At 43.8% G+C, this 15,769-nt stretch overlaps 1 protein-coding gene across 4 annotated transcripts in view; it reads left to right on the forward strand.

The window, feature by feature from the left end:
• The first annotated feature begins 798 nt into the window (after nucleotides 1-798).
• The window catches only part of HIF1A (hypoxia inducible factor 1 subunit alpha), a 32,958-nt gene continuing 17,987 nt past the window's right edge, over nucleotides 799-15,769 (forward strand). The window contains exon 1 of one of the 4 annotated variants that reach the window (XR_006165879.1): nucleotides 799-1,111. Coding sequence is in view for 3 of the 4 variants with exons in the window: in XM_042799038.1 (XP_042654972.1) it covers nucleotides 1,077-1,111 (35 nt within the window). In the remaining variant the exon portion in view is untranslated. Of the gene's footprint in view, nucleotides 1,112-2,347; nucleotides 2,518-6,801; nucleotides 6,834-15,769 lie in introns of those variants that run through there. The other 3 variants (XM_042799038.1, XM_032996350.2, XM_032996348.2) reach the window with 3 other exon arrangements.

A 15,769-nucleotide genomic window follows, 5' to 3' on the forward strand; every position in this document is an offset into this window, starting at 1 on the left:
GCGCCGGGGAACGCCGCTGTGGGGCCGCGCTGGTCCTAGCGCCGCCCGCCCGCCCCCGGGGGCACGGCGAGGGACCGGGGCGCTCTCCCCAACCGCGCCCCGGCGGAGCCCGCGGTGCGGCGGCGGGCGGGGAGACGGTGCTGGGACCGGCGCTTGGCCGGCGGCGCTCGGGCCCGTCTGGGTGTGGAGGGAGGGAAGACAGCGGGCAGCACTCCCGTCCAGCCTCCCGGCTCTGCCTTTGCGCGGTGGGGGGGGAGCGTTTGAAGTTGTAGAAGTTGCGCGCAACTCGCTGCGCGTTGTCCTTCTGGCCCGACCGGCGGTGCGGTTGCCCATTTCTCTTAATTAATATGGGGGTTTGAACGCTTTAATTGAAAATGTCCTTTTTGGGGGACACACACACACGACTAAGGATCCTTTGGGAAAGTGAGAGGAGTCACGCCTTGAAAAAAGTTCAATGCAATTAAAAAAAAAAAAAAAAGAAGGAAAAAACCCAAAACAATCTCCACCCGATATCCCCGTAAAGGCGCAGCCGTGCCGGCAGGCTCTCGGGGCCGGCGGGCTCCTTTTTAGCGATTTTTGAGCGCTCGGCACCGGCGTGAAACCCGCCCAGCGACCCTGGCTGAGGGGACGCCGGCCGCTCGGCGGGCCGCGGCCGAGGGTCCGGGGCCGCCGGCGGGGCCGGTCCGGGCGGCGGCGGTCCCGCCCCGCACACAGCGCCACACGTGAGGCGCCGGCCCCCTCCCAGCTGAGCGCTCAGCTGACCCCGCCGGCCGAGGGGCCGGGCCGCGCCGCCGCTCCTCACTGGCGCAGCGCGGGGTCCGGGCCGGCCGCGCCCGCCCCCGCCGCCGCCTCCTCCTCCTCCTCCTCCTCCTCGGCGCCCAGCCCACCGCCGCCGCTGCGCCCTTCGCCGCCCGCACCTCCCCGCAGCCTGCCCCGATGCTCTGAGCCCGCGCGGCCCCAGACCCGGCCCCTTTTCCCGGCCGCGCCGCCATCTCCCCGCGCCCCGTTGGCGGCCATTGGAGCCGCCCGCCTCGCAGCTCGGGCAGCCGGCGGGAGGACCCGCTCAGCCCGCCGCCATGGAGAGCCCCGGCGGCGTCACCGACAAGAAGAGGTACCGCCGGCCGACACCGCGGCCTCCCGCCCGCGGTGCCGGAGCTGCCCGCCCGCCCGCCACCCCCCCCCCCCCCCCGCTCGGCCCGGGGGCCGCCTCCCCCCCTCAGCCCGGTGCCGCCGGCGCCGTCCCCCGCTTTGTTACCGCTGCCCCCTCCCCGTCCTCCGTCCCCCGCTTTCCCTCCCTGCGCTCCCCCAGCCCGCGGAGCGCTTCGCTCTTTCATTCCTCCTCCTCCTCCTCCTCCTCCTCCTCCCCGCCGTCCACGTCGCCATTTTGTCGGCGGGGGGAGCGGGGCCGGGGCTCCGCCGCCGGGGTGAGGGGGTCGCTCCCTGCGGTGCGGCGGGAGCTGTCCCGCCGGCCTGGCGCGGCGTGGCGTGGCGCTCGGGTCCGCGGGTGGGAGCGCGCTGCGTGTTTTTTGTTTTTTTTTTTTTTTTTTTTCCCCCGTGGGTCACGGTTGTGTGTGGGCCCCGCTCCTGCTCCCCGCGCCTTCGCCCGTTGCGCCCGGGCGGCCTGCGGGCCGAAAGCGGGTTAAGCGGGTTGGGGGGGGGATGATGAGGGGAGCCGGGGGGGGGGGGGGGGGGGGGATGAGGGGAGCCGGGGGGGGGGTGATGAGGGGAGCGGTGGGGGGGGATGATGAGGGGAGCCGGGGGGGGGGGGGGGATGATGAGGGGAGCCGGGGGGGGGGGTGATGAGGGGAGCCGGGGGGGGGGGGGGATGATGAGGGGAGCCGGGGGGGGGGGGTGATGAGGGGAGCCGGGGGGGGGGGGGGGAAGAAGCGGGTGGCCTGGGCCGAGCAGCGGCGGTGCCGGGGAGCGACTCGGGGTCTGTGGGGCGGGGGGGGGGGGGGGGGGGGGCGCTGCCTTTGCCTCTGAAAACGAGCGGGTAGGAATTGATTGAGCTTTATTCCAGGCGGTCACCGAACCTGTGGTGGTCTGGTTTTGTGCAGAAAAGGGCCGCTTTGGAGTCTGGAAATATTAAGCTTAAAAATAATAATAAAAAAAAAAAAATACCAAACCCCTCCAAAACCCACGACGGTGGGGGGCGGGGGGGGGGGGAAGGCGGGGAGGATGGCGGCTGGACAATGTGAGTTGAGGAGTATGAATAATTCACCAAGGGTTGTTAGCTCAAATTAGGAGGGGGAAATAAAAGCCTTAAAAGCCTTTGTTGCGCGGTGAAGTTAGGGAGTTTGAGTATTTGGGTGACCAGATTTCTGCGTTGGTGCTTCATCGGTGCGCTTTGTGGAGGGATTAATTGCCATAATCGCCATCTGCAGAAGACGCCGTTTGTTTATATTGATACCTTTTTTTGAGTTTGTTTTTTTTTTTTCTTTTTTTTGAGATGGATTTTTGCTGCTGTTGTATTGGAGGGTCATCTGAGTAGGTTAAATGCAATAAGTATTAAAGCATGTAAGTTGTGTTGGAAAGGAGACAAGCTGGCTTTTAAAATGGATGGTGAGCTTTGTGTTGAGCTGGGAGTGTGGAGTGCCGGGTTGGTGAGCAGGGAGCATTTCACCTCTAGGACAGCAGCATCTTGCAGGTGATGGGGAGTTGTTAGGGCAGTGTGGGGTGGGGGAGAGGCAGTTCTTAATCTAATGAAATCTGTGCAGAGGGGCACCTGGGGCTGGCACCCAGTCTATAACCTTTGTTTTTTCTACTCAAAGCTAATGGCTATTGAGAAGCCCGGGAGAAAATGGAGAAAATGTTGCAACAGAAATGATTATTCTGTGCTTTGCTCTGCTGCTCTAATTTAGTGGCAGGTCTACAAGAGGGAGTTTGAAACTTCAGTTGTTCTGTCTTGCTGGTTTCTGGGTTTGTGGTTTTTTTTTTTTTTTTTTTTCTTCTCCCTTGAGTGTTTGTTATTTTTTACTTACCATTCTGTCCCACTTGGGTACTTTTTTTGCAATTTCCTTATCCTGGATGTAATCTGCTTTCTTCTGAATGTAAGAATCAGTATGCAAAGCTTATCCTTCCTTCCTAAAGGCAGGGCTTAAGACAGAGAATTTGTTGTTTTCTGTTTCCTGTAGGCTGAGTTCAAAGTTGGGAATGTTTCTTATAAAACAGTAAGGAATATTCAGATTAATTCTGTTGTAGGGTTTTAATCGAAAACATAAAGCTGTATCTGTGGTACGCTCATCCTGGGGGCTGTGAATATGCAGTTGAGCAAAGATGGCTAAGCAAAAAAGGAAGGATATGAGCTCACCAGAGAACTTATTGAAAATCTCAAGCATTTCTCAAGAACCTGGATTGGTTTAGAAGGGTTTAGGTTTGGTGTTATCCATGTTCAGAATACCTTTAAGGGAGAAGAAATTCCAGTCCTCTTCTTTGATGATAAAGCTTTGGTTGATTGTATATATAGTACACCTCAATTTTGGCCTGTGTTAAGATCCTTTAATTCCTTGTCTTCCCCTGTGCTTGTATTTGAATAGTGTTTAGCTCTTGATAGTTAAAGTGAAGCTTGTTTACTTAATTATGTGCTGTGAGATGCAGAAATTATGGACCAAGTGTGTGTCTCGGTCTTACATAAATTAAATTTAGTCATAATAGTAACTGGAAGTATGGATTCGTTTACTGGCTTGTTGAATCCATTCTCTGATGTAGTCCTATGCCTCTCATATACATAGAGGGGTCCAGATTCCATAAGAAACCAAGTATCAGCAGCATGATTAGGTATTGAGCTGTTTGGGTTTTAGGTATTCTTCAGTACTTGTATCACTTTCATGTGCTTGGGGGTTTTCCCCCATGTGCTACAAGGAGTGAGTTTATTTCAGTGCATGGGGTGGGTAAAACAGCGTTGTTAGGAACTTTGCTTGCTTATTGACTCTCATTTGATTAAAATTTAAGGCTTTTGTTGAGAAGTATGCTGTTTTTTCTCAATATTCTTTTAACAAACTCTAGTACACGGATGGCTGATGCTATGAAAAGTTTTTCCCCAGGTCTGTGGTGTGACATCTCACTACTAGCAGAGTAATTCTTGCACTATTTTAACTAAATGAGCCATTTAGGGTTACTGTTTACTTTGGTAGTGGCTTGCAGCTGGTAAATATACAAGAAAAATGGGTCTTTGATTGTTTTAAGTCCTTATGTGTAGTATCAAGTATGTATTTTTAATGATACAGTTGCTAATTAAAAATGAGAAGTGGAAGGTTTTTAAACAGTGATTTCTTGAGTGTTCATTCTGAGTCTTAAGATTGTATAAAACAGTGGAATTTATTATCCTGAATTGAGTGCCTGGCAGAAAAACTTCAGGTATTCAGTTTCTCAGAGTTGGGCTTTGAAACTTCTCATTTAGGGTCTAAGGGGATGATTTGAAAGACCAGGGGTTTGCTGCTGGATCTCTGCTGCTGAGGTCCAGCTCCAAAATCAGTTTGGGAAACGTAGGTCCCATGCTGCTGGCTCTGAGGTGCAGTGGTTGCTGCTGTTTTTTCTTAAACCTGTGTGAGGTCTTTGGGATTGTACATGTCATTGATTTTTGTCTGCTAACTTCTTTCAATACTGGTGGAACTGAACCACCATTACTAAAGTCGAAAACGAGTACAAAACCCTTTTGTATATACTCCTAACTGTACCTCTCTGCGTTGTAAGAAGAGGAGAAATCCTTCAGTAAATATCCTGTAGAGTCTCTCCACAGGTATGGGGAGGGAAAAGTGGTTTTTGGTTTACAGAATGGTGTTTTTACTGCTTTCTGGATTGTTTGCCTTGCCATAGGGCTCACCTGGTGGTAGCGCTTGTATTGTCTATTCTTTGCCATGTTCTCAAGCATGAAACAGTTTTGAATTCCCTCAATAAAGGTGATCAGAAATTAATTTCCAGTGCCCTGCTAAGGGTGAAGGCAACAACATAGTGATAAGGTCCTTATTCCTTGTTATCAAGTCACTGAAAATCAGGAAAGAATAGCTGTGGAGGATTTGCCTGATGCAGATATTTTGCTCTGTTGGTGCTTTGGTTTCCTTTTATCAGTGGAGGTCTGAGTATTTGTCAGTATGTTGATGGAAGCAGTGGGAGAGTTTTCCAGTTTTTGTTTACAGTCATGCTTGCTTTGCCCTTTTAAAACCTAGTATCTCTAGTCTGCAGCCTGGGTCTCTTCGTTATCATGCCTAAAATGCCAACAACTGCTCCACACTTAGCGGAGAGGTCTAGTGTAGATGTGATCAGATGGTCCAGGTTGTCAGCTGGTCTGTAATAGGGTGATGGGATGGTAAGACATTTTTATTTCAAGTGCTTTCAAGCTTTTTTAGCAATTCTGCTTTCTAGAGAACCATTCTTCCTTTCTGGTGTCTCTGGAGGCACGTTCTGGACCACTTTTGGGGATGGGCACACAAATGTAGCTGCATACTGTTATCAGCAACTTAAGTCTGACAATTAAGTCAACTATTGGTTTAAAGTTGGAGGTGTGAAGTGGGTAATCCATTTTACTCCCTCATTTAATTATCCCCATTTTCTGGGATTTAGGTTAGGCTAAGATCATGCTAAAGCATGTCCTTTGTAAGCCTGGAGAAGCATAGTTGTGTGCTGTGTTCCTTCTGCCACTAGAGGAGAGGCCAGAAAAGACCATCCTGCTATCATATGTAAGACCTTGGTCAGAAATGTAACAGTGTGGATTTACTTAGAGGTGCTTGCTTCCTCCTCTGCGCACTGTGAAAGCAACCATAGACCTTTGTTCCCCCCTATCCTTGAACTCTATAATGTGTCGAGTTTATAAGGCTGTTTCCAGGATTCTGATTGCTGATGAAGTGGGGAGGAAAAAAAAAAGTAAATATTAATAACCCTAGCAAATGTCAGCAGTGTTTCAGTATAAGCCCAAACCCTTCTGAAGTTCTTAGGAAAGTGAATGTTCACTTCGGTGTGCTTCTGACCTGAAAGCCTCGAAGACTCTTGCTGAGTCTATGTAACACAGTGAATTGAATTCTTGAGTGTGTCCATGTTGTTCAATAGTAATATTGCACCAATTTATGTTAGGAAATGGGATTTCAAGTAGGCTCACGTGAGGTTTTTTGGTATTAAAGGGGACAGTGAAGGAAAGAAATGGCTGATCTTTGAGGATCTTTCTTCTTTTTGCACCACAGAAGAGTATTTGGCAGTATTATTGCAATTTATTCTTGAAGAGCTTGGTGCTACGATATGCCAACAAAATAATTCTTACGTGATTGTAGAGTATGCATTGTTAAGTAAACCCAGGAGGGAAGTACTGCATGGTTCAGTGGTGGTATATGAGAGCATCTAGATTTTCCTGATGATACTGCTCTTTCAAGGAGATGCAAATACCGATCTGATTACAAGATATATTATTTAAAAAACAAACAGCTTCAAAACAAAAACAAATCTTGCAAGAACCTTAGCAAGAGGGTGCAGTAACCTGTTTCTAGCAAGCTGATGTCCAAAAGGAAGGAATGTTCCAGATTACAAGTCATCAGCTCAAGTGTTCCTTTTATCTTCACATACACAGTTATATAGGCAGGTGTTTACATGCCTCAAAAAAACCACCTAGGTAATGCATGGAAAGAACTTGGACCATAATCATCTTTTCATGTTATAACAGCCCTTCCTCTTTTGAATTTGAGAAAGTTTGAGCATTTTGAGCCTCTCCTGAGAAACTTCCTTTGTATTAGAGCAGGCAGAAGAGCATTCAGGAGAATCTGAGTTTTCCACTGAGTACTGCTCTGAAACAGGAAACGCTTGGGAGGTTTATGACATTGGGGAACTACAAAAATGGCCCAGGAGAAAAGGTGAGCCTTTGTACTTTAATGACTGAAAATTCAGGAAAGATACAGGTTTCCGAATTACCATTGGATATGAAGGCTATTAAGGTTTTCCTCTACTGAGATCTCTGCTATATAGCTTAGAATAAAAGTCTCTCTGAAAATTAAGCTCTGAAGTTATTAGAAACATGAACATGAATTCAAGTGAATATATGCCAGCATATGTCTTTTTTTAAATACAGTTTATGTAGGTGACGAACACTTTAGGGTTCTTTGATGTGGAGCCATAGCCTCAGCTGAAGCTACGCCTGTTCCTGCCAGCCTGGGGGGTTTGGTCCAAGATCTCAGAATAAGTGCATTGATAAAGAGGAGTTTGATCATATGCATGATCTGTCATTTCTTTCTGTTGAAGCCTGATAATATCAGGACTTTTACAAAAATGTGGCCTTTTGAAATGTTGAGATCTTTTAGTACTAAGACATTTGAAATGGCTCTGCTGCGCTTGAGAACTGGTGCTTCAAGATGATCCATTAGTTGTTCCTTAAAGATCCAATACATAATAAACTTTGTGTGTGTAAGGAGAGACACTGTGCAGCTTCTGTTTAATTTGGTGTTGTGTGAATGAGTGCTCTTTAAGCGTTCTGAGGAAGAATATTACAGCAGACCTTGTAACTCACTACATAAAAATAGAGCCTGAAGTTCAAGTGAAGAATTGAAGAAACTGAATCAGCAGCACTGAACTGTGCTATTATATTTACATCAGTGGAAGGTTTTACCAAGTAACTTTAACCTTTTCAACTCAATTTGTAATAACCCTGGAAGTGTTACTTGAAAAAGGTGACCCATTTTGTTTACCAGAATGAGTCATTTCACTGTCAATCCTGAACCAGATTGGTGTTACTTTATGAAAATTCTTGCATTTCAAGAAGCAAAACGATTTGACGCCAACGCTCCCATTTTTGTGAAGTTATTTCATGCTGCTCGCAAGTGAGAATAGTAAAAGGACTGTTATGCTAGAAAGGGAGTTACTAGAGGATTACCTCCTTACATTCTACCCCTGCTCACATCCATTGGAAGGAGATGAGAATGTGCTCCAAGGAACAGAAGACTTGAGTAATCCACATCAAATACAAAGGCTGCAGCCTCTGCTAGCTGAGCTAAAGAATTGAGAAGCTCAGTATGGTTTAGCTGAGCATAGGAGTATTTGCTCAGTTCTTCAGAAAGGACTTTTTCCTTGCACCCTACTCAATCTACTGGATGTTGAGCTGACATTGCTGCAGGCTTTTTGTCCTAGCTATTGTTGTAAGTGTTTTTCTTGATGGCTTAGTCAATCTGTTTGTTCTTTATTCATACAGAAAAATAAAATTTTCTGTCTTTTGTTTTTTTAGTTCTTAAAACCTTTGATCACAAAATACCCTCTTAACTGAAAGCAGTTGAAGAATGTGAGGTGAAGGGACAAGAGCTTGGAAGGAAGCAGGGAGACAGAATGTCCAGCCCATAGTCTGGAAAACCTGAACGCAATGATGTATAATAAATGATACATTTTAAAGCCATGATTTAGACTACAATTAGTTACTTTAGCAGGAGTCCGCATCTGTCCGAAGGTAGACCAGTTCGTAGCTAAAACATTGTTAACTGAGAGCCTGACAGATACCGGGGGGATATGTTTTGCATCTTTTTCGGGAGTTTGGTAGAAGGAAAAGCAGGAGGGCTGGAGGGAGGGGAGCACTTGGTGGCTAGTTCTGTCAAGCCCATGTCCAGATATCTCTTTTGAATAGCTGTGGTTTTTCTGTAATAATAAACACAATTTAACCACCCTGTATCTTTCATCCTGAAGGGCAGAGCAGAGCTATTTAAAAGAAAAAAAAAGAGTAATGCTGTATTGTAGGAAATAGCCAAATAACCCAGTTGAAAAAAGTTAGAATTTTCTTACAAACAACCACTGTATGCCATGTGGTTATTTTGAAACAGTAGGTTACTGTGCAAAGGTATAATATCAGTGGGTTATACTGTATAGTAAGACAGCAGAATTACTTCACCACGTCCTGAAATAGAAATACTAATTTTGGAAGCTTTTACCTTTTTACACTTTCTAAGTGGGGAGGGAGGTGGGGTTTCAGGTCAGTTCAAGGCCAAATCAGGTGACGGATAATCTTGGCAGTGTGGTCCTGTGCTGGCTTCAGAAGTTTCAGGCTCTGCTGCTGGCTCTTACGTGCCATGATTTACCTGTCTGTGAAATGGCTGTTTATACAGACTTCATGGTCTTGATAGTAAGACTTTACTTTGTAAGTTAACATGTAGCTCAGTGGACTCTCTTCTCGCTACCTCTCCCCACTATCATTTTGCAAACGGCAGTGGGTTTCAGTGTTCACTCAGGCCGATTGTGCTGCTGCAGCTAATTCAGTCTGAACTGCCTGCTTGCTCTCTTAATTTGTTAGGGTTTTTTCAGTTAGAGTGTTTTTTAGTGGTAGTCAGGTTAGTAGTAAACGCCTGTTACTACCCTCATGTACAGAAAATGGTTTAAATTGCTGTGTTAGAAGGTAATATACAAAGGAGTGAATTTTAGTAGTTTACATACAGAGGTGTTGTCTCTGGATATTATGCTAGTTTCTGCAGTTGAATCTCTCAAGTCTTTCCGACTGTATGTAAGAAATTTCTGATTTCCTGAGTTGGATTACTGGGCTGTAGTGGTTGTTAATTCATAATGACCAAGGTTTTCTTCTAGAAAATCACATGCTCGTGATTACACATGAGATTCAGGTGTGGGTGTTATTTTTGTTCCTCACAAGAACTCTCTACATAAACTATAAAATAAGGAGAATTGATAAAATTGGTCATAATGTTGAAAACAATCATACTTAAAGCAAATCACGTCAAAGCATGAAGAGACAAAGCTGTAACCCCGATTTAATTGTGAACTGGTAGCTGAGAGATTGCACTAATTCTGTAATGCAGCTATATAGAAGGAAGGAGCACCTCTCCTAACCAGTTTGGAAAAAGTAAAATTAGTGGAGAATTTGCAAATATATTACAGTTCTCAGAAAGCCTGACTATTCAACAGAAAATTCAGACTTTGCAGTAAGTGTTTGGGAGCGCAGTCTGAAATACTTTTTCCCCCACTATTGGGAGGAGTGTTTGGATACCAGAAACAAGTAGCCCCGTAAGCTGGCGCATGAGATGAAGCTGGTCCTCTGGCCCTTTCCTTCCCCACTCCATTGCCTGGGTTTTCTCATCTTTAAACAGCAAAGATTGGGGCTCCCTTGCAAGACCAATTGTAGTAGTGACCCTACTTGTAACCTATTTTATTGTTTGCCTGCTGGGCGATGGACAGTCTGGGCTGCTAGTCAGGCCAGACAAGTATGTTACTGCTGGGCTGGGAGGTGAGAGGGAATGGGGCTTTTGGGGCTGCCTGCGACTTGGGGCAGTGTTTGTGTGGGTCTGTCTCAGGACTTGATAGTGTTAACACTACACCTCTGTTGCCCCTAGCTGACCAACTTCAATTAAAAAGTGTTTTTAAGGGGATAAGGGGGCTCACTAACATGTTCTCCATCTATGCTAGGTGGAAGATGAGGGAGTTTTGGGTTGGTTGTTTTGGTTTTGTTTTTCTTTGGAAGAACGCTTGCGTCATTAGCTCACCATATATTTCAATAATTGGAATAGATTGAGCAGTGTTCTCTTACACTATAAACCCGTTTTTCATATGAAGTTGTCTTTAGGGAAGTTGAATCACACTATTTTAGTTTCTCTGTGCTCAGCACTGGGCTTGCCTGGAACTTCTTTCCATGGAAGAATAATTCAAGTATCATGGTTTTGTACAAAACAAAGATCTAACAAACAGTGAAGAAAAATGAATGGCTGCATATTCAGCACTGTCAAAAGAGCAGAGCTCTGTTGTAACACCCTCTGGCAGGCTGTGCCTTTTCAGTGAGCTTGTGTCTGGTTGGTATTTTCTTGGTGTGCTGTTGTGCTGTGGGTGAGAGCGGTTGGCATGGACGTGCCGAGCGTTAGAGCTCTTCAGATGGTCCATGTGAACACAGCTACTTACACTGGTGTAATGGTACCAGCGTTAGGGTGTTCTGCTGGGGTATGACTGCAAAGTGGGAGTTGCACCTCTGTCCCATACAGCTGTACTGGCAGAAATACCTGCTTTAGGCTAGGCATGAAAAGACAACCAAGTTTGTACCAACCGCAGGAATGAGTTCAACTTTAAAAGCTAAATACAAGGCCACTTAGAGGTCTACTTTCTAAGTTCCAATACTATCATGATCACATACTGTTAATTTATTGCTGTACTGTAATAGCTTTATTTTTTTTTTTATTTTTTGAATAATAAAGAAAAATTGAAGCTGTGTTATCGTGGATATGGTCTTTGTGACTCCATTTTTAAGCCAGATATTTCCCATACTAGTTTTACAGTCTGAGCAGGGCTTGTATCTAACACTGAAGTATTATATGTGATTCTTGTACTGTGGCAAATGATGGGGATGAATGACAGAACTGAAAACTAGTTAAAGCTCAATAATGAGATGTTACCAGATTTGAGAAGTGTTATTCATTTGGACTAAATTGTTTCCACATAGTATACTTCTATGAAACTTCAAGAACAGATACCATGATAAATACAAAGCCACTCAATTGTAGAAAACAATTCTAGAGAAAAGGGTGAATTACTATCAGAAGATGGTTGTATTTTTTTTAGTGTTTTCAAAACCTGGATCAAGAAAGATGAGCATGGATTAATTAATACATGCACAATAGCTATTTTACATGGGTATTAAAAACACCTATAGGGCAAAATCTACCTGATTAGAGAAACAGTAAGTTAGAATGGGAGAAAGGCTAGAAAATAGATAACAGTAAAAAAACATACAGGAAACCCCCTGAATTCTTGTGTTAATCTAATATTGTGTACACAATGTAAAAGTTTTCTTAACGCTGGGTGGTGATTTAGAAAGCTGGAAGGATACAAAGTTGACATGCTACATGTTTTAAAATATGTCCACTGACCATTTTTAATCTAGTTATTTTTAGCTGAAATTTATCAGTTACTGATGATATTTTCCAGGGATCTTTTTGGTGGTGTTTGCTGGTAGTAAATAATCAGGAACAAGTCAGATTTAAATGTGGCTATTGATTCGTTTTATACTTAGGGAGATGAAAACTGTGAGCTGTATTTAGACAATTGGGAAATCACTTGTAGAAATATGCAATGGTGGGCGAAGGGGTCTAGGATGATATGGGGAAAAATACATTGAGATGCTCTGGCCCACATGGTTCATATGACCATAATGACAGGAGCTGTGCATTCGAGTGGAGAGGCTGTGTTAACATCTGCAACTGGTGTGTGGGGATTGCTGCTGGCGTGCTTGGTTCTGAAGGCTGTTGGGCCAATTCTTGCTTGCTGTAAAACTTCATTTATATTCACCTTGCTGTATATTAAAGCCTTTTTGATTTGAGGTAGTGAGTGGGAGCCTGGGTAATATCCTTCAGCCAAGCTCTCTGTTCAGCTGCAGTGAATCCCGATGGTGAAATACCTTTTTGATCTGGCTTTCTAACTTGAATACCTTTTGGAACTCTGATGTTTATTCAGCTATTACGTGTAAATATCTCTTACGTATAACAAGTGCCTAATACTGGGTTTAACGCTGTCAGTGAAACACTTCTTGCTGTGAGCTGTGATGCATAACCTCCTTTGGATTGTGCTCTACTTCTGTATTCTGGTGATAGAAATACAAAATGGAAATGAATGTCTGGCACTGAAATTGTGCAGGAAAGATCATACCTGAAAATGCATGCAATTTCCTGTGTAGCACTGGCATTTCTGATATTTTCATTGCATGTATAATCCGCCCTTCAGCTGAGATTTTCTTCTGAGTCTTTAGGTGTTTGTCTTTCATGCAGGACTGATAGCAGAAGGTTGCAATGAGTCTCTTAAGTTTGGCGGTTCCTGTTTCTGCAGAATGGTATTTCTGTTCTGAAGACCATGAGATTTATGCATGGACAGTTCTGAAAATCTGTCTAAATGATGCAATTTATTTAAGCTGATCTTAAGGTAGTTCATGTCTTGCTGTTTAAAGCCCTCTTCCTTGAGTTTACTTTTTTTCTCTAGGTGAGAGAGGGACCACTTAGGAAATATATTTTCTTTACAGGAATTCAGCATACTTCAATTGACTGCACAGACATTTGTGGGCAGCTACATATCCCGATTGTGTGTTTTTTCTTTTACTTTATGCAACTGTAAGTAACAAAGCTTAGAGTAGCTGTAATGGTAAAGGATTTTATTTTGGGGGGGCTTTTTTTTTATTTGGTGGCATCCTATGTTGAGGCAACTCTGACTTCACTTGGTAATTAAACCTCATTTGTGAAAGACCTTTTCCCTATTAATTTGATCCATTAAAGAAATGCTCTTTGAAGCTAGTAGTTAATCTTACTATTTAAATTGCTGCGTTTTACTCAGATTGGTTACAGCTTAGTTTTAAGCAGCAGCTAAAAATAGCAAACTGTTGTGCTGTATAGTTTAAGTATCTATCTATAGTAGCAGCCTTTCTAGAAAGGAAATACCTGGTAAGAGGGAGAAGAGACTGTTGCTTGGACAGCACCAGTTGGTACCAACTTTGCACTTTTCCTTGAGTTTTGCCCACTACAAAGTCAGGCAGCGCTCCAGCAGGCAGCACTTGATTCTCTTACTCCAGGATTAATTTTTAACAGAAGCACTATGAGCTCGATTTGAGTAGTGTTTCAGTCAGTAATTAGTAATTCAATGGTTGTGAGAACTTTTGACTGTTCATGTTGAAGTGTGCTAAAACCAGGCAAAAATCTAGATACTAGCTGAAATATTTTCCAGAACATTAGGCTTTCAGAAAGAAAATACAAGGAAAGGGCCCGAAATCACAACTTGTGAGGTTAGCATATATTTTCATCTCTTATCCTCTATATGTCCTTTGTGATTCACACAAGCCTGACAGACTTGAAGTGCATGGCATCATTGCCAAAGCATGGGGTTTCTAACTTGGTGTCTGCAGTTTTAAAGGAAGCTGTGACAAAACTGCAGGCATCTAGGCAAATGGACAGTGATGACTTCCAGTAATTACGCCTCGAATTTCTATTGTAGGACAAACTTTCTGTGGGTGAAGGGATCTCGAATGAGTAGCTAACAAAGAAAAATCAGAGGTATAAAGGTGAATCTGTCTAAGGCACCATGATTACTTGTATTACCTTTGTCAGTGAAATCTGTGGTCCAAGAAAGAGGACAAGGAGAATCTGGCTGTTTTTTTCACCTCCACACTTAGTTTTCCACCAAGTGAAAAGTTACTTTAGGCCTGTCTTCAGTAAGAAATGTTTAATTAGTTAGATTATATAGATAAAATATGCTTTTGGTATTGTTGAAGGTCAGACTTCTTGTAGTGGCTGATTCCGGATATACCTGTATGTCAGGAGCCTCGAGCTTCTCAGACCAAGATATCCATGACTAGAGCAGGAATATCTGTTGTCACAGGGAAACTGAATGTGAAGAAATCTGTGAGATGGGAAATATTATCAGATATTTTAGGCAACATGTCTGAGGAACATGAACTTATATTCACAGAAATCAATAAACTACTATATGTCTGGAATTTTTTAAACTGTAATACCCACAAGTTAGTTTTCCAAAGTTCCCCATTGCTATTACGTTGATTTATTAATGTTTCTTATTACATAGAAATAGTATTTCTGTGATTTAGTAGCCTGAATTTGCCACCAAATGAGAAAACATAATCCTCTCTTATAAAATTTACGACTCTGAAAATCAAGCTTCTAGTGCTTCCTTCTGCTGGCAGTGGCACAGGGTAGGAGGAGAGGATGGTGGGGCTGGGGATGCTGTACAGTTTTATGAAGCTGGAAAAAATGAAGGTAATCATAGAGATTCTGATGGCTTGCTTTGTCTTTATCGCAGCTTACTAAACTTCTTTTGTCTTTCAAGCCATTCATGCTTCCAATGTCAGTCTTAATAGTATTGTTGCTTGCATGTTTCTGCACAAACTAAGCAGGTTTTTGGCTATTAAGGGTAACACATCAGGTAAAGGACTGAAGAAGTGTTCCTTTTGAGTATGTATTTGACTGCTTACATTGAATCAGGTTCATTATTTTCCTGGCAATATCAGCTTGTGAATTGCTTTCCTCTGTTATTTGTGATACCTCTTGCAAGATGCATGCTAATTAAAAGGTGCTTTTGCACAGATCCGCAGACTTAGAAATGTGAATTTAGCGGTGGTAGTGTGTGTGACTTAAGTCTAGTGAAATTTGAAAAAAGTAATTCCTAAACTGTTAGTAGTAAATAATGCAGTGGTTTATTTTCTGTCTTTTTCAATTAGTGACACTTAATCTCTTTATGGTAACATTAAAAGGCATACAACTTTGAATTCTAAAAGCGGTGTTTATAGGCATGTGTTTATTTTACAACTTTCATGTAAGTCAGTGGAAAAAAGGGATCTTACAGATTAGTGCACCTGCCTTTGTATCACAGGTGTATGCAAAGTCAAGATAGGGTGCCTTCAGAAGACACAAAAGTATAAAAAGAAAAAATGGACAACAATACCATATGGTTTTGTGTTGCACATTTAACTGCAGTGGCATGATTTCCGTGGGGACCACAGCAGCATTGAGTTTTTGTTCAAATGTAAGAAAAATTTGGAGCTCCTGTCTCAAAATGCTTAGTTCAGAACTCATGGGACAGATGAACAAGACAAATGTGAACTGGTTTGGCTACTGGTGTGGTTACTGGGAAAAGGGAGAATTATCCATGTTATTGACTGACAGAGGGTCTCAGTTGTTAATGTGCTTGCTCTTCCTTTACTTCATGTGTCCTGGGGGAGGCAAGTTTAGTGGAGGCAATGGGAGAAGCATGAGGCAACTTCTTAACAGCTGGAGTTTTCCATTGTAGGGGAGAGTGTGGAAGAGGCTATACTGGAGAGAGCGAACTGGGA

The sequence above is a fragment of the Tyto alba genome, unplaced genomic scaffold, assembly GCF_018691265.1.
Source record: "Tyto alba isolate M040663 unplaced genomic scaffold, T.alba_DEE_v4.0 Super-Scaffold_29, whole genome shotgun sequence".
NCBI classification, from domain to species: Eukaryota; Metazoa; Chordata; class Aves; order Strigiformes; family Tytonidae; genus Tyto; species Tyto alba.